The 27,970-nt window shown below is 40.7% G+C and overlaps 1 protein-coding gene across 2 annotated transcripts; it reads left to right on the top strand.

The window, feature by feature from the left end:
* The first annotated feature begins 3 nt into the window (after nt 1-3).
* On the top strand, nt 4-27,775 carry PPIL4 (peptidylprolyl isomerase like 4). Of its 2 annotated transcripts, XM_086744542.1 has the most exons (14): nt 4-723; nt 3,571-3,723; nt 5,413-5,480; nt 5,570-5,634; nt 7,434-7,551; nt 9,482-9,624; nt 9,989-10,085; nt 11,542-11,658; nt 12,856-12,980; nt 15,307-15,373; nt 16,239-16,350; nt 18,644-18,740; nt 19,385-19,523; nt 25,023-27,775. In XM_086744542.1, the coding sequence occupies exons 4-14, from the start codon at nt 5,600-5,602 to the stop codon at nt 25,245-25,247; spliced, it is 1,275 nt and encodes a 424-aa protein (XP_086600668.1). In that variant the 5' UTR covers nt 4-723; nt 3,571-3,723; nt 5,413-5,480; nt 5,570-5,599; the 3' UTR covers nt 25,248-27,775. The 2 variants fall into 2 exon arrangements, with proteins under 2 accessions (XP_086600668.1, XP_086600667.1); XM_086744541.1 differs by lacking the exons at nt 4-723; nt 3,571-3,723 and adding an exon at nt 4,250-4,358.
* Nucleotides 27,776-27,970: the final 195 nt, after the last annotated feature.

The following is a 27,970-nucleotide window of genomic DNA, read 5'->3' as shown; positions in this document are numbered from 1 at the left end:
CCGCCTCAGCTCCTCCCAGGCCGCCGTCGCACCAACTTTTTCACTAGAAAGGGCCACGCCGCCCTGTCAGCTCCCCCCTGCCCGGCCCTGGCCTGCCCGGGCACCACTGGCCCGGTTCGGCCCTGCCCGGGCACCGCCGCCGCTGGAAGATGCCGCATTAAGCGTTGCAGAACAACGCGTGGACAGGTGCCTGCTCCTACAACCGCCCGTTACCGTTAACAGTTGACGGCAGCCTTTGAAAGCACTTTGCACAATAGGAGAACTACCCACACCGCTAATCATTACTATTATTTCTGAAATTATTTACGCTCGTCGAACCAACCCGCTCCCTTCGCAGCCGTAATGCACCTGCAGTTATCCACCTGCTCTGCCCGTGAAAGGCAAGGGTTTTCTGGCCGGAGTAATCGTGGTCTGAATTCTGAGCACTGCACGCCAAGAAAGGTTTCTCGAAACCAAAAGCAGGCAGCGAACTCCGGGGGAGAGCAGAAAGAGTCATCAGAAAGGAAGAAAGCACAGGGTGAAGTTTTAAAGAGCTAAACGTCTTCAGCCTAGAGAAGAGAAAACGGCAAGAAACTTAACAGCGGCAGTCAAAACCGCAGAAATCTCTGGCAAAGAGAAAGGAAACAACCTGCATCTCCAAGTCCTCGGTGATGTGAAGATAAAAAGAGCTTTATTTGCAACAGGAAAGACAGCTGTTATCTGTTAGCAAAAAGCTTTCTAACGGTAAGGGCGGCAAACATCTTAACAACTTGCCCAGGGCGGTTTTAATATAACCAGGACAGGGCAATAAATTAGCTGTCCTGCTGAAGCAATCTGTAGGCTAATGTTATATTGACTCCCACTTGGTTGACAGTGAAGAGAAATCATAAAACTCACAGAAACTTAGTATTTTATATGCAGTTTGCGTTCGTGGACACTGGTATAAACAACTGGCACAAGATGCAAGGCACTGGAAAATGACGCCTAAGAGTCATATATTGTGAAGTATATTTCATACATACTATGTGAAAAACCACAAATATTTCATCACTAAATGCATTTATTATCAGTAGTTAGTACTATTTTAGATATTAGAAAACAATAAAGCTGATTAACTGCCTTCTCTGTAATCACACAAGTCAGTAACATAAGAAGAGATAAAAACTCTGACATCTTAATTTCCACCACCTCTCTTTACCATCACCTAGTTTACCTAGTTTCTCTTAGACCTGTCCTTAAGTTTTATTTTTAATCTTAAATGTTGTGTTTGGTAAACAGAAAGAAATAGGTAAGGGGTCTGTTCACTGTGCAGTCTCACAAGGCAGAAAACTACAGGGTAAGTCAGCTCCTCAGTAAGACGTTGTGCTGAATCTCCTAAGGGGCAGTAGGAGTCTTTGGGGTTAGGACAGCAGCTACAAGAATGCAGCTCCTGTTGGTACTTGCAGTTATTTGCATGTGCTGGTGGGAGGAAGTTTAAATTACCTAAATTCCTAATGATGAATTGCACTCTGGGCGTAAATCAGAGTAGGGATTACCTCCCAAGAGGACTGGTGAATCCTAGATGGGCAAAAACAAGCTACAATACTACAGTGTTTTGTGTGTTACATTCACGATGAAAATGTTTACAAAATGTACCAGAGGCATAATAATTAATGGTGTCAGAGATTATAAAAATACAGGGAAGCAAGGATCACTGACCTGCAGAATTTATAGATTCAGCAAAGTTCTGGCAGTGTTCTCAGCTAACCTCAAGGAATTTAGCATGTCACTGAAATGGAATAGGAGAAGAATCATAGAATCATAGAATCATAGAATGGTTTGGGTTGGAAGGGACCTTCAACGGTCATCTAGTCCAACCCCCCTGCAAGGAGCAGGGGCATGCCTGACTAGATCAGGTTGCTCAGAGCCTCATCCAGCCTGGCCTTGAACGTTTCCAGGGATGGGGCATCCACCACCTCTCTGGGAAACCTGTGCCAGTGTTCCACCACCTTAATTGTAAAAAATTTTTTCCTAATATCCAATCTAAATCTACTTCCCTCTATTTTAAAACCATTACCCCTAGTCCTGTCACAACAGGCCCTACCGAACAGTTTCTCCCCATCTTTCCTGCAGGCCCCCTTGCGATACCAGAAGGCCGCTATCAGGTCTCCCCGGAGCCTCCTCTTCTCCAGGCTGAACAGCCCCAACTCTCTCAGCCTGTCAATGCCTATTCCTTTTTGACTGTCACCTTTTGCAAGTTTCCTGGTAAACTGCCTATCAAGTAATGCTTTCCTTCTGTTTTTGCCTCCTTTGTTTTTTCCTTTTTCCCCCCAATCTTTTGCACTCCTTTTTCTTCAATCCTGTTTCTACCTTTCCTTTTATTCTCCTGGAACTTAATTAAAACTGCAAAAATTATGCACTAAAAATGCTTTCAACATCCTTCTGTTTTCCCAAATTTCAAAGCTTTCATTCACAGCACAATGGATGTCATAACCGTTTTATTTAACATAAATGGTAAAACTCCTTGCAATAACTAAATAACTAGTGATCTAGTTTCATGAGTGGTGTCTCCTTGGGTGATTAAATAACCACTCAGTGCTGGGGCAGGCTGGGAGCATAAGGTGGCTTTCCCCTTTTGGCTCAGACACGTGCTTCCTAGGCTCCTCTAGGCTGCTGGTGAACGTGCCCTGACATTTATAAGTATTAAAATGTGTAACATTTTTGAGTGTTTTGTACTGAGACTGACTACTGCTCGAGCTGCTGAGTGTGCCAGAAGTGCTGTATTTCAGTGGTTTTATATTTAAGTCGGAAGTGATGTTTCTGACTTTTGAAAGGGATCATGAAAAGCCATTTTTTTCTTTGAACCTTCATTATAAAGCCAGTATAAAGAATAAGGAAATCATTATTTAATTTTTTTTATGACTAAAACCAGTGAGGACAGTCAGGCCTAAGTAAGTGGGATGCTTTCTTACTGAGTTCTCCAAGTAGCAAGTAAATAGTTAAACTTCAGTCAGCACAGGCTTGCATAAAACTGATGTACTGTTGACATCTGAAAGTTTCAGAGTAATAAATGTAATGTGTGCTATAGTGCTTTCTTCTATCAATAACTGCCATACAGGACGGCTTAAAACCAGCCTTGAATCAATTCAGGATTGATGTACAGACTGGGAAAAAGCTCACAAAACCAACACAACGCTGCAAAATACTCAATGACAGCACAAACGGCTTTGAAGACTAGCATGCTGTGGAGACAGAATACAACTCCCTGCAGCGCAGATCTTGGTCCCAGGACCAGCCCACCATGTCTCCAGGACCGTCATGCAGCAGGATTGTGATGAACAGAGAAGTGGGTAAATTCCCTGCTTGGCTATTTATAAAGGTGCTGGTATATAATGAGGTGAGGTGATTTTACTTTTGCTGCTTCTTAAAGAGGAGATCCTGCTCTTACCCACCCACACGCACCTCTTTGTACTGCCAGCTGTGCTTTCCTGCTGCCCCCCTTCCCCTTCACTGGTTCCCATTCACTGTACGGCAAGTCAATTCAGGTCAGTGATCAGTTGGAAAGGAAATTCAGCCATAACAAACAAACAAACAAACATTGTTTCCTAACAGGTTAGTGACTTGAATCGGCTCATTGTGCGATGAGTACCAGAGTGTGATCTGGGAAGAGGTGAAGAGCGCACAGCCTGAAGCGGAAGCTCTCTGGGCAAGGGAGCTGGACCTCCTTGAAGACAAGGAGCCTTTAGAGTGGTACAGCTGTAACAGGTAAGCCCAAGAAGAATCGTGCTGTGGCATCAAGTGGAAGGGAATAAATTCTGTTTGCTTGCCTGTTTTTCCAGCGTTTCCCCCAGTACTATGGGCTGTGTTGTAGCCATGTGCTCCAGGCAGATATTGGGACTGCTTATCACTTTACGACCCTCTGAATGAATAACTGTGAAGTAAAAGCGGTTTTCTTTAGCTAAGTAGAATAAGCACGCACACCCTTCAGTGAGCACCATGCTCAAAAGCTGCACGTCAGCCTCGAAACGCCTACTTTGCCAGAGGAGGTTGCTGCTGGGGGGGGGTGATCTCCATTTTCTCCCATCCCCTTCAGGAAAGGCTCCCTGGCCGCTGACCTCCGCTACCTGCCGCCCTGAGCTTGCGAGAAGCGGGGAAACGGCCCCGCTTGTTGGGCACTTCTCCTCAGGCCGGGGCAGTCGGCGGCAGGGAGGCCCCGCAGGCCGCGGCGCCGCGTTCTCCTCCGCGCCGGCAGAGGGCGGCCCAGCGCGGGCGGGCTGGGCCGGGCCGGGCCGGGTCGGGTCGCGGCGCCGTGCGGAAGGGGTTGGCGGCCATGGCTGTGCTGCTGGAGACCACGCTGGGGGACCTGGTGATCGACCTGTACACGGAGGAGCGGCCCCGCGGTAGGAGGGCCGGGGCCCGGGGGAGCTGAGGCGGGCGCGGTTTTGCCCCCTTGCGCGGGCGGATGGCGCTTGGTGCCTGGTCCGGACGGGAAGCGCCGGGTTTTAACGGCCCGGCCCTGCCGGTGGCCGCCGCTGTGGCTCGGTTCCCTGCGGCTCCGGGAGCTGCGAAGGTTCCCGAGGTTTTTCCGCCGTTCGGAGAAGCAGAAGGGGCCGCTGCATCGCTCCGTGACCCCCCCACCCCCGCGCCGGCCCAGCCGCCGGCCGTTGGGCTCCCCTCAGCCCTGCCCGCCCGCCCGCGGCCCTGTCAGCGAGCCGGGCCCTTTGCTGGGGCTGCCGCAGGCTGAGGTTTGGCTGCCTAAGGGAGCAGCTTAGAACGGGGGGTTTCTCCCTTCCAGCGCCCGAGTGTTTTGGGCAGTCAGGTCGGGCCTCAGTCCTGGGATTGGATCCAAGCGAGTGCCAGGACTTCCGTGGCCATCAGCGGTCCCCCGTGGCCTGCTTGTATTTATGTGTTTGACATCCTTGCAAGCATCAGGTGCTGTTGGGAAGTTTGGATTTTTCTTTTGTTATATGTTGATTATACATCTAATGCGTATTTATTAAAATTGAGAAAATGTAATATATTCTAAGTCATTAAGTCCAACTGTCAACCCGGCATCACCATGTCCACTAAACCATGTCCTGAAGTGCCACGTCTACCTGTTTTTTGGACACCTCCAGGGATGGTGACTCCACCACTTCCTTGGGCAGCCTGTTCCAATGCTTGACCCCTCTTTCAGTAAAGAAATTTTTCCTAATATCCGATCTAAACTTCCCCTGCCACAACTTGAGGCCACTTCCTCTTGTCCTACCTAGAGGTGGGCTTTAGGGAGAGAGGAAGTGTTACCTCTACTTAGAGCACTTCTCACAGCATTTATATTTATAGGTTGTATGCTGATAAGTCTGAACACAGTATGCTCCGAAAACACTGTTCTACACATTGAGCTGGATATCTATTATATCCATACTTACTATATCAGAGATTTTCTTTAGTAAATGTTGGTATGATTTCTTACAGCTTGTCTGAATTTTCTGAAGCTCTGCAAAGTCAAGTACTACAACTATTGTCTTATTTATAATGTACAGGTGAGTATTCTCAGTTCCTTATTTTTTTTTATGTTGGTTTAAATTCACAAACACAAAAGAAATATCTTATGTATTTTGCTTTGTGGCAGAGGGATTTTATTATACAAACGGGTGACCCCATGGGAACTGGCCGTGGAGGGGAATCCATATTTTGGTAAGTAAAACTTTTATCTTACTTGATCGACAGAGAAGTTGTATAGGGGTATGCTGTATAAGCCCTTGAACAGGGGTTCCGGTTAGATTCTCTTCAGCTCTCTTGGGGCAGTATTACTGATGGCACGTAAAAATGTTGGTGTGTAGGCTTCTTTGGTTGTCATTCCTAAATAACTTTTTATTTCCTATGCTGCCTTTGGCCATTCACTTTTTTTTTTTTCTGGACAGTATTCTATCTCTGACCTTAGAAGCAAAATTACAACTAACAAGTTGTATGTAAACTTCTGTTTATTTAAAAGTTAGCAAATAACTACAGGTTTAGTTTTGTAAGAGAAGTATCAAAACTAAGTACTCTGTAGAAATCAAAACTGTTAGCAGTTTGTTACTACTTTTATTTTTGTAACAAGACATATTTAATTGAGCAGGAGGGGAATATAGAGGCTCTATGTGATTTCCTCTTATGTAAGAAAGCAATCCTGTTGCTCTAAAAAATTACCTGAGTTCATTTTAGTCATGTTGAATGTGTATTAGGGAATCACTTTTCTTCCTTGTTTAAGATGTTTTCAGTGGTTATGCATGTAAAAATGGAAGAAATAATTGAAACAACTAGGATGGAAGTTAGCAAGGTGCATAAGTTCTATATGATTCCTTTGAAATTGTTATTAAAAGTAGAATTAAAATTGCAGAGCAGAACTAAACCTGGAGTGCTGGGGAACACAGTACACAGAGATGAAAAGCTCGGTTTGAACAGAGATAGTGTTGCTAGACCAGTGTTGGCTTCTGTAAGTCTGGTCCATCAGAACCTCTTAAATACAAGACTTTGAACGCATGGATCACCGCTGGGTAATCCTGGAAGCAGTATAATTGTGTTAAGCAGATGCAAGTCTAGGGAGGTAAACTGGCCGGACTTGAGCTGTCTCTGCACACAGGTAGATCAAGTTTATTTTGATATTCTACTCTTTTATAAGAATTAATCTTCTGAGGCTCATTGGTGCGTCTGATAGGGAATTACAGTGTGATGAGAGAGTGGGAGATTCTGTTCAGCATGGAGAATGGCAATTCTTTGTTTCTACCTATTCATTACTGCTGAAGTCTACAGAATTGGAGTTTCTGTTCTTGCTACCCTGGAGACTGATGCAAATTTTAATTTGAATCCTCTCTTCATAGAGGCTTACACCTGCTTAGTGAAGTGAGTTCAAACACAGCACTGTCCTTAAATTTGAGCAAATGTGTGTATTGACCATGGCTCTGTCAGTTTTGGAGTGAGGCAAAATGAGTGATATCAAGGGTAAGGCTTAAAAAAAATATGAAGAGTTTAGCAGTTTGTCATATCCTGTACATCACAAATTACTGTGTGCAGTCCTGTCTGTATGATGAACTAAGTTTACACATAGATTTAGTGGCTTTCCATTTATTTTGTAAGATAAATTTGTGACATAAATTATTATAGTGTGGATTAACTTATTTTATGGAACCTACTTATCAAAATACTTGTTCGCTTCATGCTTTAGCAAAATGTTATCTACGGCATTTAAAAACATGTGAATACACCTCCCCCCTCCTCAAAAAAAAAAAGCCTCTGTGAAAAGCCTCAGAGAAAAATGTGCTGTTCCTTGTAAAGTGCATTATGTAAGTGTGCAGATCCATAAAAATGTGCATGGATGCAATGTAAATTCTGGTTTTATTTGAATACCAATGTAAAAATTCGTAAGATGTTTTATTTACTGTTTTACAGCATTTGTTTATACCACTTTAAAAAATTCCTTTGTCTTGTAACATATTTCTTATGTATATTTTCAGTCAACTGTACGGTGACCAGGCTAGATTTTTTGAGGCAGAAAAAGTGCCGAGGATTAAGCACAAGAAAAAGGGAACCGTGTCAATGGTGAACAATGGCAATGATCAGCATGGATCACAGGTCAGCATACAGTGTTGGAAAGCCTTGGTACACATCTAAGTAACTAAAATGAAAATTCCTTGAATTTACAAAAGGGGCATGACAGTGTCATCTCAGTAGCATCATCTTGTAACGTGGTCAAAAGGCATGTAAAAAAATGGCCATAGCTAAAGATTTTGCATAGTGTTCCAGGTGCCAATGGGTATTTAATTACAGACAAGAAAGAGATTAAAATGCTCAGATTCAAATCCTGTCCTAGATTAATTTTATAAATTTTATTTGTTAGCATTTGATCCTCTTTATTTTTTTTTCCTTCGTTTTTACATTTCTGTTAATACCTTGATGTGATTTTGCTAATGTATGGAATGGACAGGAAAAAATCTTGTAGTTAAATGGAAGTGAAAGTAGGGAAACTGGGTTTTGAAATAATCTTAAAACTTTCTGGTTATAACTTCATGTTGGTTTGGAAGCTGAAATCATACCACAGTTTCCTCTGTATGGTTACGTGAAAGTGTGCATTAGTAATACAATGTAAGTTTACAATTTTATCCCAGTGCTGGTATAAAACAATTTTTGAAGGTGTTGTGTTGCCTTTGCTGTTCCCTATTCATGTGCACAAGGTTTTTGCTGTAGGTATATTTAGAGCTCTAATATCATAGAATGATATTATTTCTAAATTATTATTTTAGATGCATTGTCACTTTGATATATTAAAGTGCCTCCCTTGCAATATCCATTTGTTTTAATTGTAAAAAAGAGGAGTTTTTTAATAATCAAGGAACAATTTCAAAAAAATGTGTTTTTATTCCAGCTAGAACTTGTAATATATGCAGTTAATTTCGCTGCTTCCCTGCATTGTATGTATAATTTTTTTGGGCGAGGGGGTTAGGAAAAGAGATTACATTTGTATTTGTATTTAAGAATGTGGCCTGCTAGCGCATATACACAGGCATGTGTTCCCAGGAACATTATTGCAGCTTCTTCCTTGGGAAAGAAAAATTCCAGTAGGGAATTGTGTGGAGGTGGCTTACAAATATAACGTAGCTTAGTGCAACCAGTACCAAATACTAATCAGTCTTAACGGTGTTGCAGAGAATGAGAAGCGAGACGTTGTCAGTCAAATTGTAAAGCGTGGATGTCATGGGTGTGTCCTGTTATTTGTGCCTATCTGTTTCTTCCTCCTTTGTTCATTGCCAGGTGTCTTCCATGGTTAATTTGGTACCAAGTGTTCAGTTGGTATCAATTTTCGTAGTTTCGGTTTTGCCCTAAAGCAGAACGCCTGATTTGTGTTAGGATACATTTCAGTGCTGGTTCCAGCTGATCTAAGTCAGTGCTGCTGTGTTCTAGTTCTCCTCTCAATGCTACTGCATCTGTTTTGTCAGGAAAGGAGGGTTTGTGATACAAGGGAAGGAAGGAAAAAAGTCTGGACAGAAGCAAGTGATGGTAGACTATGGAAGCTTTTGCCAAAGTTGTGAAAATGCACCTGCTGAGTGCAGTTTGATAAACAAGTGATTTGAGTACAGCTCATTGCTGCCCAGAGGGGTAACCTTGCTTTTTCTATACTCTCCCTTTTCATCAGCTGTGATGCCTGTCGCATCCTTTGCTGATCTTGCTCAACAAACCTACCTGGCAGATTAGTTACCTGCTCTTCCTTTGCTGGTCTGGTTTTCTGCATATCAGTTCACGCAAAGGTCCAGTGAGCTGGAGCTGCGAGCTTGTGCAGAGGGAAACTGGTATGAGAGAACCTCTCTTCCTCAGGCAGCGGCTGTGAGCTGTAGGTTGGCTCACCATGTTCTCAGAGCTGATGAAAGATGACTAATCTTCTCCTGCAGAAGTTGGGAATAATTTTTTTTTTTTTCTCCACCACTAATTTCAGTGAGAGTTGTACCTCTCCTAGGCAAAACTCAAACCCTGAATTTTTCTGTTGCTGATTTTGTATCTTCTTGTCTAGTTTCTCATTACTACAGGGGAAAACCTGGATTACCTTGATGGTGTGCATACAGTATTTGGAGAAGTGACAGAAGGCATGGATGTATTGAAGACAATTAATGAAACCTTTGTAGATAAAGATTTTATCCCGTATCAAGATATCAGGTGTGACTACTTTTAACTTTCCTTTTTCAGGAATAAGTTATAATTAAACAAATTCATCCTTCTTTTTTTTTTAACTAGATTAGTATAGTGATGTCAGGTGAACTGTGCATGGTATCATACATACTCTTTTATTCCATTATTATTAGTAAAATAAACAGGTACTGAAATAAACAAATATATAAGAAAATGTGCAACTATGTTGCACAAAAGCATCAATACTGGTATTTACAAGCATACAGTATGTTTGATAATTTGAGGTATAACTGAGAATCAGTGGGGCTGGTTTCCTTGGTCACTGGTTACTTGGGAAAGAGAGTTTTATTTGCGTGTAACTGATGCTGATCTTGATTTTATTTTCTATAAGGATAAATCATACAGTAATTTTAGATGATCCATTTGAAGATCCACCTGGCTTGTCTGTTCCTGATCGCTCACCAGAACCTACTAAGGAACAGCTGGATGTGAGTCTTTATGATAGTTTCTTGGGGAAAAATTGGAAGAAACAACTCAATAAACTTATCCCTATTAGTGGCCAGCACAGACGTGGTCAAAATAAGAATTCTGTTTTTAAGACTTTGTCAAATCTATATCCTAAAAGAACTATAAATTTTTGGCATAGGAGGATAAGAGATGGCCTTCTACTAGCCAGCTTGAGTTTTGATATGTCAAATGCTTGTCTGTTATTTGAGATTATTGCTATGTTTAATCAAATACGACTGCTTTATCTTTCAAGAAAACAACAAAAGGGTGACTTGGGTGCTTTCCCTTGTGACTATGGTGGAGTTAGGTTGGAAAGCTGTATTTTACAGTGGTGTTCAGCAGAACATTCAGAATATCCACCTGTGGCACTACTGGCGTTAGAGACAAAATATAACTAACATTTATTAATATTAAAGTGCTTACTGCTGTTTTCCTTTTAAATGTGAAATAGCCTGCATTTCAGTGGAAGTGATCTTAGTCCTTCTTTGAGTTATATCTCTAAGCGTGCATACTGTTGTGATGGATTTGATCACCAGAAGGAATTTGCTAAAAATGTAGTAGTGATTGTTCATAACTTACTCCTGGCATGCAGATATGGAACCTGCTATATGCAGTTATCTCCTTGTATGGAAACAGTTGTTTCAAGCAATGAATAAATTGGCTAGAGAGAATATTGTTTATTTTTAAGCTTAATAGATATAATGACAAGATTGGAATTAGGCTTTCACAGTATGTGCACACTGTGGTTAATCTCTGATGTAACTTCAGATATGTTAAAAGGTGTAAGAAATGTAATAGCTCACTGCCAACTACATAGAGATTTGAAAGCTTATACTTGGTTTTCTTCCTCCATAGACTCTCTGAAGATACACCTGCTTTTGGTGTAGAAATGTCTTTAAGAAGAGCAGAATTCTAGAGATTCTGATGAGGAGAAAAAAATTAAACCTCAAATCCTGCCTAGATGTAGATGTGTAAAAACAAAATGATTATTGTGATGTACTGTATTTAATGTTTGAATCTTATTAGACACCACAGATATTTGCAATGTTCCTTATCTTCATTTCTGGTAGGAGCTATCTAGATTAGAAATGAATTGGCACTTTTGGTGAGATGTTGAGTATGAGATGGGAGTATAAAAGAATATGGAATATCTAAATGATTTAAACCATAAATAAATATAAATGTGGATCAGACTGGGCCTGAAAGTTCATACATAGTTCATAGTGCCTGAAACGCATTAGGAGAACCTCTTCTCTCTCTTTTTTTAATCTAAGTGGGAAAAACAGAATGAAAGCCCAGTTCTGCAGAGATACAGTGCTTAAGCATTTTTGATGTCATGGCGTGTAAGGGGGAAGGTCATCCAAGTAATATTTGGAAAGTGAGAAATAATTTTTGGCCATGACTTGGTAAAAAATAGCTTTTTCCTTCATTTTTCAGAGTGGCAGAATAGGAGCAGATGAAGAAATTGATGACTTGAAAGGACGGTCTGCAGATGAAATAGAAGAAGTTCAGGCAGAAAAAGAAGCAAAAACTCGTGCCATTCTTCTGGAAATGGTGAACATCTTTCTGTATTTACCTTTTAGATGTTACTCCTCTGTGTGTGTGTGTTATATAAAGTCTAGGAGGATATGTACTATTTTTCTTGAAATTGCTCATCTGATGTTGATATCATGGCTCAGAATCTGTGCTATTAAATGTCTGTGGTACAATGAAAAGGATTAAGCACGAGCACTGCAGGTGGTTTTCTGGTAAAACCGATGATATTTCATTTTCAGAGTGAGGATTAAAAGTGGACTGGTGGGGGCTTTATAAAAACTTGCTAGAAAAGCATTCAATTAAAAAACATAACATACATAATATGCTGCTGAATATCTTTAATCCTGGAAGAGGTTTAGCATGTGTGGGAGAGAGCTGAGCTAATTTAAGATAAATCTCCCAGTGCATATAGTGGCATTGAGGTTGCATTATTCATACCTGTAATGGTTGTCTTCCTTCTGTGGGATTAGTTGAATTTAACATTGGTTAACTTAATGTTCTTCCTTCTTAAGTTTAACTTTTTTAACTGCTGGCAGGTATAAACTCCATGCAGTAATGAAGATTGTGAATAGACTTTGAAGACTTTTTTTAAAAAGAAAAAAAGAAAAAGAAAAAAAAGCACACACACTGTTGAAGGATGGGTGAATCCATTACACTTCTTCCCAACTACCAAATCCAAATCTGTGGTGAATAGTTTGCAGGAGAGACTAATACCTAGGTTAGTCTAGATGTGGCCATAATCTTGCAGAAGATCTGCAGGTGTGGGCTCTTGTTTTGCAGCAGCAATAGGGATGAGCTTATCCTAGCTCTTGATAGATTTCAAGGGAAGGCAAGTTTATCTTGGGTGCAGACAGAGACTAAGGAATGGATCCGGTCCATTTTTATTTTTGTAACAGAGTGGCTCTAAAAATACAGTTCCATGTTTTAGAAATGTGTATTTTTTTTTTGTTTTGAACAGGGAAAGCAAGGTAGAAAGTGTTTGTGACTTTACTGAAGTTTCAGTGGTGGAATTGCAAATAGATAATCATTTTTAGATGCTATGGAAAACACTTTTTTTTTGTGACATGGAGTAGGAAAAATATTTTATTAATTTTTGATGTTGTGATAGGAATATGTCTGTGATTGTCTGAAAGATGTGTTGCCGGCGTGCTTGTGGCGATAAAATGCAGAGAGCTTTAGGCAGAAGTGATGAAAGTCGTTTTCTGTATGCCACAGGTGGGAGACTTACCAGATGCAGAAGTCAAGCCACCAGAAAATGTGCTGTTTGTTTGTAAACTGAATCCTGTGACCACAGATGAAGACCTAGAGATAATATTTTCACGATTTGGTCCCATTAAAAGGTAATTACTGTAAAATAAAAAAGAAAACCACCTTTGTTGAAACTGAAATTGATTCCCACTGGTCTCTTTAGGTTTGGCTCTTAAGTAGTATTCTGGTGTCTCTGGAGGTTTATCCTGTGCTTGCATGTATTTGGATCGAGACCACAACAATGGTGATACGAAGTCAGGTCTAGCTAGACGTGTATCCTGTCTCAGCAGTGGTTTTAAGTGAAAGCCTAGAGAAGTGTACGAACAAAGAAAGCATGTGATACTGTCCCCAACGACCCATCTTCTCTCTCCTTTCAGCATTTTTGTCTCAGATGCTATGTGAGCTAGATACAGTCTCTGGGTTTTTTTTTTCCATGGGAATATGTATGGTTTTGAAGTAAAGCAACGAATATTTCTGGCATCTGGTATACTCCTTGTTAAGGTGTTCCTCATGCCTGCTCTCTGTTTCAGTTTTGAACTTGGGTCCTGGTTCCAGTTGGTTCCTCCTAGTACTGGTATCAAAAGACATGATGGGCAGTGAAACCTACTTTCGTACACCTTTCTATCCTGTACCCCAAAGTCCTCAGTCTTCTTGCTAAGAGTACTAGCCAACATACTCATGTTTGTAGAGGAATTTTCCTTACCTTGTTTCCCTTTTCTCAACCTTTTTTCTTTCTTTTGTTTTCATGTCAAGATGAGAGGACTAGAACTGCACGTGGTATTACAGAAATTACAGATTTACGGCGGCACAATAGTATTCTCTGTTTTGCTCTCAAGTCCTTTTCTAGCTAATGCTAAAGCTATTTTTTTTTTTTTTTTTTTTTTTTTACAATGCACAGTTAGGATCCCCCCTCCATGCTCATCTTGTTACATTTATCTGTCTTGAACGTCATTTGCTATCTTGTTCAGCTGGTTTCCTAAGAACCTTCAGCAATTTTTTCAGTCTTTGTTTTTGCAATCTTTAACAATTTAGTATCATCAGCAAACTCCACTGGTGACCTCTTTACTTTCTCAGTGAGAAATGATTGTTTACTCTTACCTGGTCTTTCACATGTTTATCAATGCAAAGATGTTTCTTATACCATTGCAGCTTAGTTTCCCAGAAAGCCTTTGGTGCAGGAGTCTATTAGACTTTCCAGAGGGATTTCAGAATACTGCATCAAGTAGATCATCATCATGCGTAAGCATACGGACTGTTTCAGAGAACTTCACGTAGTTTTATTCAGATGGTCCTGAGTAGGTCCTGTTTATTCAGATACTCCGATACTTGTATTTATTCAGAAACTCTCTTGAGTTTCTCCTAGTTTGTGCAGTACTGGTATACAGGCCTGCAGACTCCAAGATCTTTCTCTAGACTATCTGTGTGTGTGTGAGAAAAACTGGCGTTGTGTTTGCCACTCTTAGAACTCCAGCATGATTTCTGGATGTCCTAGGGATTTTTTATACTTTTTGCTTTTTTCCTCGATCAGTTTGTTCAGTACCTTTTCTGCAGTCTTTCTGCTTTCAGATGGATTCTCTGAGTAATCCACAAAGGAGGGTTCTGGCAAATAAGTGCCCTGCCTGCTTCCTCACTAATGGCTGCTGCAAAGAATTAATATAGCTTGTCTTCTCCTTTTTAGTTTCTTTTTTCTTTTTTTTTTTTGCTTTCTTTCCATCTTTATCATCTTTTGGATTGTGTATTCTAATCCTGATTTGTTACTTCCTCAGTACACATGGGGGTCGTCTCACCTTATTAAATCTCACCTTAATACCACATTTCCTGCCCTTGTTGCTGTCTGACCTCCTTTAACATCCTATAGTCATAATTCTCATGTTATATGCAAGAGTCTGCTAATACCAATGCAATACTGTTCCCATTTTGCGTCTACTGATTCAACACTTCAGGCTTCTTATTTCTGTCCAGTGAACTGCCTAATAAGAAAATGGATGCTAAAGAGGTGCTTGCTAGGAAGAGAAAGTTTGTCACATGATGTTTGTTTGAACTTGCCTTAAAGTGACTGAGAAAACAGAATGTGAAATTTCTTGTCTTGCATTAGTGAAATGCGAAAAATCAGTAACAAACAGTAGTGCTGGAAAACATTTTGATTAATCAATCAGAAATTCATCCCTGATTCTGCACTTCATGTTGACCACTTGTGAGTTAAGGGTAATAGTTACTCAGGTAAATGCCACATGCGTAGACACCCTCACATCTCAGTGAGTCTCAGAATCAAGTGTTAAAATACCTTCAAGGCTGGGACTTTCGTTCGTGTGTTGAGGTTGTTTTTTACTGTTATTCTCCCTTTTAAGCAGTGCTTGCCTATCAAAATGTTTTTTGCTCCAACAGCATTAACATTTTAATTTCGTATCAATTTTTCAGCTGTGAAGTGATTCGAGACTGGAAGACTGGTGAATCTCTCTGTTATGCTTTCATTGAGTTTGAAAAGGTATGTTATTTCGGTATACTGTATGTAGATTCTGCTTATAAAAGTTCATTTTCAGCATACTTCTATTAAGGAAAAACAGTGAAACGTTCCAAGGTGGGGTAGCTGATATTTTCTCTTACTAACTTAGTTACAGAAGTTGTAGGTCCTAAATGAGGCAAATGTTTAAGTTTTTCTCTATTCAGCCAAACAATACAAGTATATTCTTCTTAGGTTGTCTTGAAACCAGTGGGAGGAGAGTGGGTCCCTTTTTTTTTCCCCTGAGCACATTAGGACTTTGAAGGGTTAAAGGAAGGAATACTAGACAAAAAAGGAGGCATGCTGCATAAAGAGAGGAGGGTCTATGACAGAAGTATGATCGGTGTGTACAGTAGTGTCCTGTATTGGGCTTGTAAATGGTGCTTGCTTTATCAACATGCTGCTCTTACTGTGAGACAGTAAAAGTTCTCTCGATGGTGCATCATTTCTTGCCTGTGTCTGCTAATCTCTCTAATCTGTGAAGAAAACTGGAAAACACTGGAAAAGTGTTCTCGCTTTTCTTTATCCTACTTAAGTACTTAAAATGGAGCTTTTATTAGTTGTCCTTTTTTCCCTTGCTTTTCTGAGTGTATTACATGTGCCAGACACGTAGCTGGATTGGCAAAGTTTTAAAATAGTGAAATGAATTAAGAAATAGAATTGGAAATGTTACATTTGGACATAGCATAACTATTTCTTTTGAAATTACACAGTGAAAGAGCTGCTGTGCTTTACGCAATTTTAGAAAAAAATGCATACCATTAAGCAGCTGAATTTGTGTTTGGGCTCTTTTGTGAATATTCCTATGAAGTAATTATGACTCAGAATTTTCTGGAAACATTAATATCAGGAGGAAGACTGTGAGAAAGCCTACTTCAAAATGGACAATGTGCTGATAGATGACAGACGGATACATGTGGATTTTAGCCAGTCTGTTGCAAAGATTAAGTGGAAGGGAAGAGGTAGGTACACTTGCAGTTCTTTGACCCTTGTAACTAATAAGCCATGACTTCTAAACTGTAAGTATTATATGAAGAGAAGCAATTTTTATAAGCTTAAATCACCTCATCTTCAAGGATATAAATTTTCCTTGTACTGTAGTAAATAGAGCAACACAGTTATAGAATCATAGAATGGTTTGGGTTGGAAGGGACCTGTAGAGGTCATCTAGTCCAACCCCCCTGCAAGGAGCAGGGACATCTCCAACCAGATCAGGTTGCTTAGAGCCCAGTCCAACCTGGCCTTGAATGTTTCCAGGGATGGGGCATCCACCACCTCTCTGGGCAACCTGTGCCAGTGTTCCACCACCCTCTGCTGGCCATGCACCTCTTGATGCAGCCAAGGATGTGGTTGACTTTCTGGGCTGCAGGTGCACATTGTCAGCTCATGTTGAGCTTCTCGTCCACCAGTACCCCCAAGTCCTTCTCCTCAGGGCTGCTCTCGATCCATTCTCTGCCCAGCTTGAACTTCTCTTCACTTCTTCTGTATGAAAGAGCAGAAGCGTTTACTACTGTTACATTAATATTACTGCCATGGATTGCCTTTTTATCAGATGTATTTTTTTCCAGTAAGTCATTTGTTTCTCTCAATCTTTAAAAGGGATGTTTTTTGATATTACTTATTAGCAAAATAATGTGGCAGTACAGTGTTACTTTCTAGTTTCGTTTCTTTATTCACTGTGTGACAGCTGGGTGTATACAACAAAAAGTCAGTATTCAGGCCAGGGATTTCCCCTCTTTGCCTCCTGGAGGTCAAGCATATTGCATAGCAGGCTGTATGTTATGAAACTCAACTTCAGATGGTTGAGGATGTTTTGGGAAGAAAAAATGGTGGGAGAGGTGGATAGAGTGGTTATTTGGTTGTTGGTGATGTGAGGAAAACACTGGACTTGGAGAGGTGACTGTGCATTGCAGTGATGACCATCTTTTGTTTTTTTTTGCCTAAAAGTGCAGGCAGTCCTCAACTGTTTGCATGGTGTTTCTGTTTCTTCACGTTGGAGACTAGTCGTTGACCCTGAGGTACTAGAGCTTGTCCTGCACAGAGCTGAGATGACTTTGTAATCTGTACCATGCTCTCCAGTGCATCCTGTCCTAACTGACTATGGGGAAAACTTTTCTTTATCAGAGTAACTTAGGTCTAAATTGTCCTAAGTATTGGAAAGCTAACTATATTGTTACCTTGTGGCTATATGGTACCCAAAAATGACCTAGGGGAGGTATTGTCCTTCCACCTTCGACAGCCGTTTCTGACCTAGGCAGTTAATGTTGCAGTGTTAAGTATGGCCGTGAGATGGCAGCGCATTGCTGTAGAATAGTTTATTAGTCTGTGAGCTGATACTTTCAAGTGAGTGGATGGGATTGGGGGGAGAATTGGGAGGGAAAGAAAACTCGTGGGTTGGGGTAAAGACAGTTTACTAGGATAGCAAAGGAAAATATAATTTTATATATATATTAATAATGATAATAATAATATATAGGGATAATGAAATAAACCAGTGGTGCACAATTTCTCATCACCTGACAACCTGATGACCGATACAGCCTGTTCTGAGCAGCAGTCATGGAATGGAACTGAAAGTGACCCCAGAGCGATCCCAAGCAGTGAGAGAAAGCCAACCCCCACTTATACACGGAGCATGGTGTTTATGAAGTTGAATACTTCCTTTGTGCGGTTTGGGTTGACTGTACTGGCTATACCCCTCCCAGCTTCTTCCATCCGCACATTAGCGAAACCTGGGAAGCTGGAAAAGTCCTCGGTCTCTTTAGCAACCACTAGTAACATCAGTGTATTATCAGCATTCTTCGCATACCAAATCCCATTCTAAATACAAAACACAGCAGCTACTGGGAAGAAAATTAGCTCCATCCTAGCAGAAACCAGGACTTGAGAATAGTCTGTAGGCTTTCATGGTAACAGAATGTTAAGTGTGACATAGGACCTGTAATCAAAATAGGCCTAGTTGCTACATCCTGCTTTGTCATCCTGTTCATGCATTGTCTCCACTGGACATGAGTGAGGAGAAAGACTTATTTAATGGGATCTGCAAGCAAGAGAAGGACAGAAAAATCAATCACAATTTGTCCTACTCTCTTCTACTTTGCTACCCAGATGTCCGAGTTTTTTCTGGAGCTGTATCCTGCATGAATCTCTATGGTTATGAAGAGCCCTTAAATTCATAAGTAGAACTTAGTAATTGGTGTGGATCTTGGTTGTTTTTTTAGTTGGAGTGAATTGAATATATTTTTCTGTGAACAGGTGGCCGATATACCAAGGATGATTTCAAAGAGTATGAAAAGGAACGTGACAGACCTTCAAAACTTGCTCTGAAAGAGAAGGCAAAACCAAAGCAGGAGTATCCTTTTCTGGTCAGAGGTGTTTTTTGCTCTAGGTACAGTTTATGAAAAGAGCCTGGAAAAGACTCCTTGTTCTTAAAGCCTGCCAGATGGGTATTTTGCTGCTGCTTCATATAACCATTTGGTGTTTGAGATGGAATTGAGAATTTTGCATTTTTAATTTGGTGGCTTCAATGAATTTAGTCAAATCAGAATGTGCTGTTTCACTTCCATATTGTGTGCAGATAAATAATGTTCCTGGTCCAGAGCCCTGGAATAACATGTGGCGTAACAGAGTTTTAAGTAGTTTCACGAGGGACCTGCTGCATCCGAAATGAGACTGTCGTAATAGCTAAATCATGCTCTGTGGTTCTACTTTGCTTGTGGTCGGCATGAGAGAAGAGAAGACCGTAGCTTCTTCAGATAACCACAGGTAGAAAAGAAAGGAGAACTGGGACCTGGCTGTGCTGTTTGACAGGACAGAATTCAGTCATTTTAGCAGAGCTGATTTTTTTCAAAGTGTATGATCCATTCTGACTGAAATACGTAGTAAGTCTTGGTTAACCCTGGTCTGGTAAGGAGGTGTTTCTTTGCTTTGTGAGCTTTTATGTTCTACTATTTGTTGGTATTAAGTAACAGATGTGTCCTTAACCAAGCCCATCAGTGCCAAATATGACCTTGTGCTGGATGAGGATATAGAAGTGTCTCAAACAAGTCAGTCACACTTGGCTAAAAAACAAAAGAAAAAAAAGCACCACCACTCTGAAGATGAAGAGGATGACAAGAGGACCAAAAAATCTAAGGTACTAACCTGTTTGTGCATTAACTTCATAGCTGCTTATTGTTCTCCTGTTAAGAGAAACCAGGAAAAAAAGTCTGATATTGAACTGAGGACATGGCGTGCAAAGTCCTGTGAAGTACAGCAGCTGTAAATGTACAGAAGGCTGATGTTAGTGTCTGATTATTAAAGAGGCTTTCCAAATCTTCCTGGACTTTTGAAGCTTGGCTTTTCTAAATGGCTTTTTGCCAAAACATCCTGAAGAGGCAATGTAGCCTCTTGTAAAGTAGGAGATCTTCAGCACTTTGAACCTGTTGCTCGCGTATTTCCAGTCATAAACTAGTAGTTAATCATATTTCATGAATGCAGACTATCATTTTCTTGCCAGACCAGCATGTGTTGGCTTTTTCCCCATACAGAACCAGAAACACAATCTCTTTGCATTATCTTTTTTTTTTAATTTTTCTTTAACTGGTTTGGAAGCGTTTTTGTAAAATCTGTATGCAGGTTTGTTTGCGTCTGTATTGTGCGAGCATATGGTGCTGTAAGACTTGGACTGTGGAGGAGGTCATTAGAAGACAGTAGTGCTGTCATCCATTCATTAGTTCCACTGCGGCCTGTCAGGTCAGCATTCTCATGTTGCTGTGAACTTGGGATAGTCAAGATGTTGATGTTTCATGGGAACAATGACTGCAATGATGAAGTGGAGGGCTAACCATCATTGAAGTGTGAGCATTAGGGAGAATTGAGCTAAGCTGAAAAAAAAAAAACCAGCCACGAAACCCCAGTATTTTAACAATGCAAGCTTTATGAGTGAGAACAAAGCTGTCTTCTAGCAATTTTGCAGAATGTGCTATGGCTGCAGCCACAGTAAATAAAGCCGTTGTCCTGGCATGAGTTTTGAGTACTACTTTAAGTTCTGTGTACAGAGAGCATACATGATTGATTGTTCCATTGCATCGCTTCTTGCTATGATGCTAAAAATAACTTTTCTCATGAGCGTTAGCAATTGAATTTTTTCAGTTCCACCAGTAAGCCCTGTTGCTCATTTGTGATACAAGTCTTCTTTTGAGTGTTCAGCCTGGAGAAGAGAAGGCTCTGGGGAGACCTTATAGTGGTCTTCCAGTACCTCAAGGGGACCTAGAAGAAAGATGGGGAGAGACTGTTCAGTAGGGCCTGTTGCGACAGGACTAGGGGTAATGGTTTTAAGATAGAGGGAGGTAGATTTAGATTGGATATTAGGAAAAAAATTTTTGCAATGAGGGTGGTAGAACACTGGACCAGGTTGCCCAGAGAGGTGGTGGATGCCCCATCCCTGGAAACATCCAAGGCCAGGTTGGATGGGGCTCTGAGCAACCTGATCTGGTTGGAGATGTCCCTGCTCCTTGCAGGGGGGTTGGACTAGATGGCCTTTAAAGGTCCCTTCCAACCCAAACTATTTTGTGATTCTATGATTGTTACAAGGGGACTGCGAGACACATTAGCAGTGGATTTCATAGCACAAAAACGGAGGGATTCCTGGTGCTATTTCCAGGTTCTGGAAAATAGTATTTTCTAGTGCTTGACTCTTGTGATCTCTTCTGTGTCGCTGTATATCTTTTTGTGATTTAGTCACCTGCTCCTATTGTGATTTGTTCCTATAGTCTAGTGCTGCTGTATTCTGGTATCTTCTTTCCCATTGCTTTCCTCTCTGTTGGTCACCTTTACTCATTACTGTGTAAATAGCCTAGTCTTTTATGCCCAGTATCACAGGTTGAGCCTTACTTGTATTCCCTGAGGGCAAGCAACATAGCTCCCTCTTGGGAACTGTGTCTGTACTTGAATATTCTCATTAGTGTGTACTGTGACCGGGGTGTGCTCAGTCTGACTTAGAGATTCAGTGTCTTGCGCATGGCCCTTTGCAGATGAAATCTGCAGGCAGCTTAGCTGACAAATCCTGTTTAGCGTATACAAAATGTGTGTGTGTATATATATATATATATTAGATTTATAATTTGGGCATGATCTGGGAAACTTGTACAAGAATAGAGGAAGGAGACATGTTCTTGAGGTACGTACAGCGCGAATGTCAAGACCAGCATAAAGCATAACAATGTGGAAACTTTTTTGATAAATGGCAGCGTTTTTAGTATAGGCAAACAAAGCATTTTCCCATAACCCTATATTGGAAATGTTAGAATGTATTTGAGGTAAGAACTTCAAAACAAAACAACAGCACGTCTTCCACAACTAGTTGGCCAAAGACCACAGTAGTCGTGCTTCATACATAAACTTCCACCCTGAGCCCCTAGTGTGGCAGAGATTTCAATTAACAGACAACAGGGTCTTACAATGGGAAGTCCTGGCAAATGAAACTGCAGTTTGTGCTACCAGCTCCAGCTCTGACTGAAAGGGTTGTTTTTTTTTTTTTTTTTCCGAATAGTTTCCATGATGATGAGTTGTTTTTCTGTTCTCTTGCTGTTTTTTTTCTTTAGTATATTTTGACTCATCGTTTTCTTAGTCTGACACTCGTTTCCTGAATCTTCAGCGTTGGTGTTTATATTTTTGAATCTTGTGCTGTTTGACTTGATTCCAGAGGGTGGAAGAGGTAGGCTGTTGTTGCTTGGTTTTAGCAGGTAACAGGATGTGGATCTGGAGCAGGAGGCTGCACTATCACATGAGTTTGTGAATAGGATTTGGTAAAGTTTTTTGAGTACAGGTCATGCTTCTACTTGAAATCTATATTATGACTTTGTTCCCTTTCCAGTTTTCTCTGTATTTTTTGGATCCTTGGATTTTTTAATTTCTTTTTTTTTTAAGATAACTGGATCAGTGGAGGAGTATAGCCTATCCAATGGATTTCTGTGAGACACAAGGGCTTCCTGACTTTCAGGTTTCTGTAGTGCGTGATTTTAGCAAAGATTGATTATTCTGGTTTTAATTTCCTGCTTTTACTGTCTATTGGACACTGCTGTCTTTATATGCAGGATCAAGTTGGATCAAAATCTCCCTCCTGAAAAGACTGTCTCTCTTTGTTTGCTCCTTTTAACCTTTAACTAGTCTGCTTAATGCATGTAGAGGTGGCATATTTGTTCTACTTTTGTGGTCGTGGTACTTCTAACTGATTTACCTGCAAGTGCAGTTTGGCAAGTTACTACTTTTGGCAAAGACAGCCATGAACTTCCAGAGAAGTGTCTTTCCCACTTTTCATATTTCCTTCCTCGTGTATGTTCACCAACATCGTGCTGGATTAAGAACCGGAATGATCATCACTTACTCATTGACTGATAAGAGGCTGTGAGCATGGATTGAGAAATCTGGAACAGAGAGCCTGTTTTTAAGTAGGAATCTTTTTCTTCCTCTTCCAATGGGAAAACTGTGTTTCTGACTTGGATAGGACATAAAAGATTTTATTTTAAAGTACCATTATTTTTAGTAACTTGGAATGTTTCAAAAATTTACTTTTTTCTGTGCCAAAGATTTAAAAGGTAAAATCTCATTTAAGGGGAAACATAACCAATTTTGGGGGGAACTAAGATGCAATTCATTCTATTAATTCAAATTACTACTTTTTTTTTTTTACACTGTGATCATGCTAGCTACTGTGATGACCTTTTCGTGGCACTTTCAGCCGTGCCCTGTGCACCTATACCCTAAATGCTTCTGTGAAGGTCATGTGCTTAGCTGGTTCCATGCTCATAGGACTTTTTTGAATCCTTTCAGTAAGTTACCTTTTTCTGTGGCATTCAACGTAGGCTATTTGTCTTCACTTTCAAATCTTCGTTAACCTGTTCCCTGCCTTGACATGGCCAGTAGCCTGTCTCCAGTGTTGGCTTGGTAGATTTTTCAACTGAGTGCTGTTCTGCTTTTCTCCTGTTCTTCCTTGTGCTGGGAGGAGATCAACAAATCAGGTAGAAGGCAGCAGTGCACCAAGTCCACCATCTGTTTTTCGGACCAATGCTTTTTGTCTTGTTCCTCTCTGCTCCACCACCAGTCTGTCCAACTTTTGATATTTACTCAGGCCCTGCCACCAAGGGGCTTGAAGCCCATTGTCTTGTTCAAACAGGTAGAGACTGAGGCTTTCGGGTACAAGAGTAGCACGGCTGTGCGTCGTTTTGAAGATGAAGGGACAAACCTCTTACAAATAGCTGGAATCACCACTCCTTTTTGATGGGTTCAGATGTTAAAATCTGTACTGAAACAGAGTGTGACAGTAAAGATGAGGAATAAGCGTTTGGCTACCAGCGAGGTTACTGTACCCAGGTGTAGCAGAATTTTTTTGTGAGGTAGGTAAAGATGAAAGCTGTGATTATTGATGTGTGTGTTGGTCCAGGGGTTTTATGTTGCTTATTTTAACTCTAATATTTCAGCATTATCTACATAATTCTAAAGGTGATGTTTGCTCTGAGAGTTTGTTCTGAGGGCCATCCTGATCACTGCCTTTCTGGATAAAAGATCTGCTTCGAGTAGAGGTTTTTTTACTATTTTTAAAATAAATAAAGTTTGTTTGTACGTGCAGTATAGGTTTTAGCCATACAATTGTGAATGCTACTGTCACGAGTACGTATTTAGAAAAATGAAAATTTTATCTGAAATTAAGGAAGAAATACTATGCAATTCAATGCAGACTTTTTAATAATTCATAATGATCTGTTTTTAATAACGGTGTTACTAAAATCCCATAAAATGGTATCTGTCTACTAGAGCATATAGTGATACTAAACTTTCAAGTTATCATACCTTCAAAACAAAAATGCCAACTACCTTAATTAATAGCAAGTTATAGATGTCTCTCTCTGCAGGATTCTGAAGCTCCTCTTGTATTTTGTTTCACTGTATATCTTAGTTGAATAGTAAGATCAAAATAGTTTTTAGCAACGCTTGAAAATTTTAGAAGTTCACATTTCAAAACTCAATATTGTGTATTAAGAAAGTCTAGAGTTCCTTGAAATGAAATGGCAGCTTTCTAAGTGGTCTTTTTAATTACCTCATGCTTGACTGAACATTGAAAAGGATTGGATTCTCCATATTGCCTTTTCCTGTGGACTTCTAGCTTCAAGGAAGTGAAGTAGTTTGCGTGTGTGGTGTGTGTGTGTAGTTTTGGTCTTTGTGATGGTGTTGTCCATTTTTCCAAAACCCTAGAATTTAGGGTTTTAAGGATTATTACCGTCTCTAAAAAGTGTTCTGCATCTTCATAGCACTGGAATGCCTGTGGGGCTTGAACCAAAACCCATGGCTTAGATAAGAAGTCAAAATCCAAATCTAGCTTAGAAGCTTGTGTGATGCTTATGAAGAGATTCATAATATCCATCTGAGTTGAATCCCTGATATAAGCAGTTTTTTAGATTTACCTTCTTCATATAGTTACAGTGGAGGTTTTTTATTTGTTATCTTTTTCAAATCATCACAGATGTGAATCTATTTCAGGTAGTACCAGCCTTAGCTAAGGAACCAACCATCCTTGACTCTTTTCTAGTTCTTTTAACATCTTTGTGTATTTTCCTCTTTTGTCTGTAACTGCATATCTATCCAATTCCTTTAACAGGATTCTGATCGAAAACATGAAGGAGAACGCTGTAGAGAGAAAATAAAGAGTGAGAAGAGAGACAGACATCGGAGTCGCAGCCGATCTCAAGAGAGAGACTACACTTACAGCAAACAGAGAGACAAATACAAAGAAGACTTCCGAATAAGAGACTGGGATAAAAAAGCAGACAGAAGCAGAAGTCCTAAGAAATCAAAAGACAAAGAGAGGTCCAAGTACAGATGAAGGACGAGGAAAAGAGAGAGGGGAACTAAAACACATTTTCTTCCAGCATTTCCAACATTCTCGCAAGTGGATGTGCAGTTACTGGATAAAAGCAGTTGCCTTCTGTTGGCAGCTTGGCCTTACAATTCTATGAATGCCCAGTGTATGAGTTTCAGAGTAAGCCTTGATTCCAAAAAGGTTGTTTCAATAAAGTGTTTCACGTTAGTGAAATGGTTGGAGTCTCCAATAAGGAATATTGTCTAAAGCTTTTTGCAAACATAAGCATGCACTGACAAGTGAATTGCCCATCTCCACTGCAAAGAGATTTCAGGCCGTTCCTCCTTTCTGCAGGGAGGTTGTGTTTATCTTTCAGCACTTTCAGATGCTATGGTAACGAGTGTGATGGAGGACCTGGGAAGACAGAAATGTGCTGTGCACACTCCTTCCAGAAAGTGGGCAGATACCATTTGTATATGAGTACTCAAAACTCTATTTCCTTCCTTTAAAATTAAGTGCTTCTGGTTGGCTTAGTCCTGTCAGCTCTGTTTGCTGGCAGCACTGTGCAGCAGTGGTTAAATGCACTGAAGTACGGCTGCGCTGCTTGCAAGAGCGGTGGAAGTGCTGCACCGTTCCAAATCAACAGCGCTTACTTGCTTGCTGATTTACACAGATAGCTTGGCATTGTGGCATTGCTGGAGGCGGCCTCTCAGAACTGAGATTCATTTGATTCTTGACCCGTCTGGCCTCTGTAGTGTCGGGGGGATCTAGCTGCTATGACGTCAGGCAGGTTTTGTTGGGTGAATAAGAAAGAAAATAGAGACTAACAGAATTAGCGGAAAAATAGAACGCGTAACTTGCATTGCATTTGCCAAAGCCTAGATGGGATTAATTTTCAGGTTCCATCGCAGAAGTAGGTCAGTTAATAACTCTTCATCTGCAGAGGAATGCAGGTGATGTTATCAGGGCTTGGGTCCTAGTGAAAGTTGACAGGCTCTTAAATGTCCGGCTTGCTCTGATAAACAAGACCTCACCATTTAAACGGTGCTAATCAATATGCATACATTTTTAGGAACTTGTATGTCTTCCTCTTTCTCTCCAGAGGAGGAGAGATCTTGCATTGTCAGTAGGGGAATAGTATTCGTCTCTTCTTTCCTTCCATGGAATGTGTGATGGCTCGGAGGCAGTCTACTTTGATGAATAAATTTAACTTTTTTTTTTATTGTTATTGTGGTTTTTCTGTAATACTTGCTGTAGTGTTTGATTGTAGTACGTAATCAGATTTTATAGCTTGATAGCTCTCATTGGAATGTGATCCGCAGGACAAAGACTAAAATTCAAGGCAGCCAAGAAGAGTTGCTGCAAATTACTGTGCCCCGGAGAGCCGGTAGCCGTGCCTCGCTGGGGCATTCGAATGGACTGCATGCAGAAAGTGAACTTCTGAGTAAGATGCTTCTGTGGGAAGGCTGGTACTAAAGGGACAAAAGCAACTGTTTACCCCATGGCAGAAAATTCTGACTAAGTAGGCCAGGCCAGATGCTGTCAATATCCAGACCCAAGCTGAGCGAGGATAGCCAAGGTATTGTATACAGGAATGTGCTTTACAGTGACGTCTACCCTGTCTTTGATTTGTTAAAGGTTTAAGTGTTTTTGGCTAAGAAGCTGCCTTTTGCTGAGTCTCTAACTTTTGTAGGCTTCAAAGCATAGAAGTAGAAATCCAATATTTCCATAACTGTCTCCTGACAAAATGTTTCTAAGCCACTGGGGACTTGCAAGGACTGCAGGGTCTGAGCAAGAGTGCAAGGCTCGCTGTCCCAGAGGAGAAATAAACAGGAAGCCTGCTTTTGGGAGTTTGTCTGGGAGCCTGGGGCTGAGAACTGCTCACTGTCCCCATCAAGAAAGTTTCTGCCTTCAGTCTGGGCGTAAGACGACTTCTAAAGAACTCTGCTAGGCCAGGATATGATGCATTTGTGGTAGTGTGCTGAGGCAGTAGGTTTTATCTAGCTCTTCCTGATTTTAGCCTGCTTTGTTAAAGAAACAAGGTTTGCACTGCCATACTGTCCTCAGTTCTCCTTTTCCGTGGCACATTTTTAACATGCAAAAAACATTGGCCAGATTTGACCAGGATGTGGAGATGGTAAAGCACTTATGTTCATGCTGCTTTTAGGAAATGGCAGTCATAGAAAGAGAAAAAAGCTTCCACTCCGACAAAAAGCTGGATTCCTGCTGAACACCAGAGGTCCTCTTCTGGGAGAGACCACATAAGTGACTCAATAGCCTGAAGAGTTTCAGCAGCCGTTCCCGGGCTTCATTTAACCCCAAACCACCTGCAGGACCAATAGAACTTGATGTTTCAAAACTAACACCCTATTTCTGGCAAATGTGCTCACTTGTCAGCAGCAGAAATGTTGTGTTTTTTTTTTTTTTGTCACAACAGGTAAATGCTTAACTCAGTGTTTGTATGAGTAATGTATGGAAGTAAATAGTCAATTTGCATAGGTGGTCAAAGATAATAAAGGGTTAAAAAAATAAATGCATCCAAAAGGTTTCAAGTCTCTGATTTTCGGTATGCCTCGGTGCTTTTAAAAATGTGTCCAGTTTCTTCAGATGGATGGAATTGCTTGTTTGTATTTTTAAGATAAACTTTCAAATAGAAATTTAAAATTCAATATAAAAAATTAGGTGATAGCATAAAAACTCCCTCTTTGGAAGTAGGTACTTAATTTCAGCTCCTGCTAAATAAGACC

This window comes from Chlamydotis macqueenii, chromosome 3, assembly GCF_036417535.1.
Source record: "Chlamydotis macqueenii isolate bChlMac1 chromosome 3, bChlMac1.mat, whole genome shotgun sequence".
In the NCBI taxonomy this organism is placed as follows: Eukaryota; Metazoa; Chordata; class Aves; order Otidiformes; family Otididae; genus Chlamydotis; species Chlamydotis macqueenii.
The sequence above is the reverse complement of the archived record's forward strand: the minus strand, read 5'-3'. Positions and strand labels throughout refer to the sequence as shown.

Coding starts and splice junctions, on each gene's coding strand:
- PPIL4 (XM_086744541.1), top strand. CDS start 4,289: ATGGCTGTGCTGCTGGAGACCACGCTGGGGGACCTGGTGATCGACCTG. Junction 11,659..12,855: donor GTGCCATTCTTCTGGAAATG/GTGAACATCTTT, acceptor TGTATGCCACAG/GTGGGAGACTTACCAGATGC. Junction 19,524..25,022: donor AGAGGACCAAAAAATCTAAG/GTACTAACCTGT, acceptor TTCCTTTAACAG/GATTCTGATCGAAAACATGA.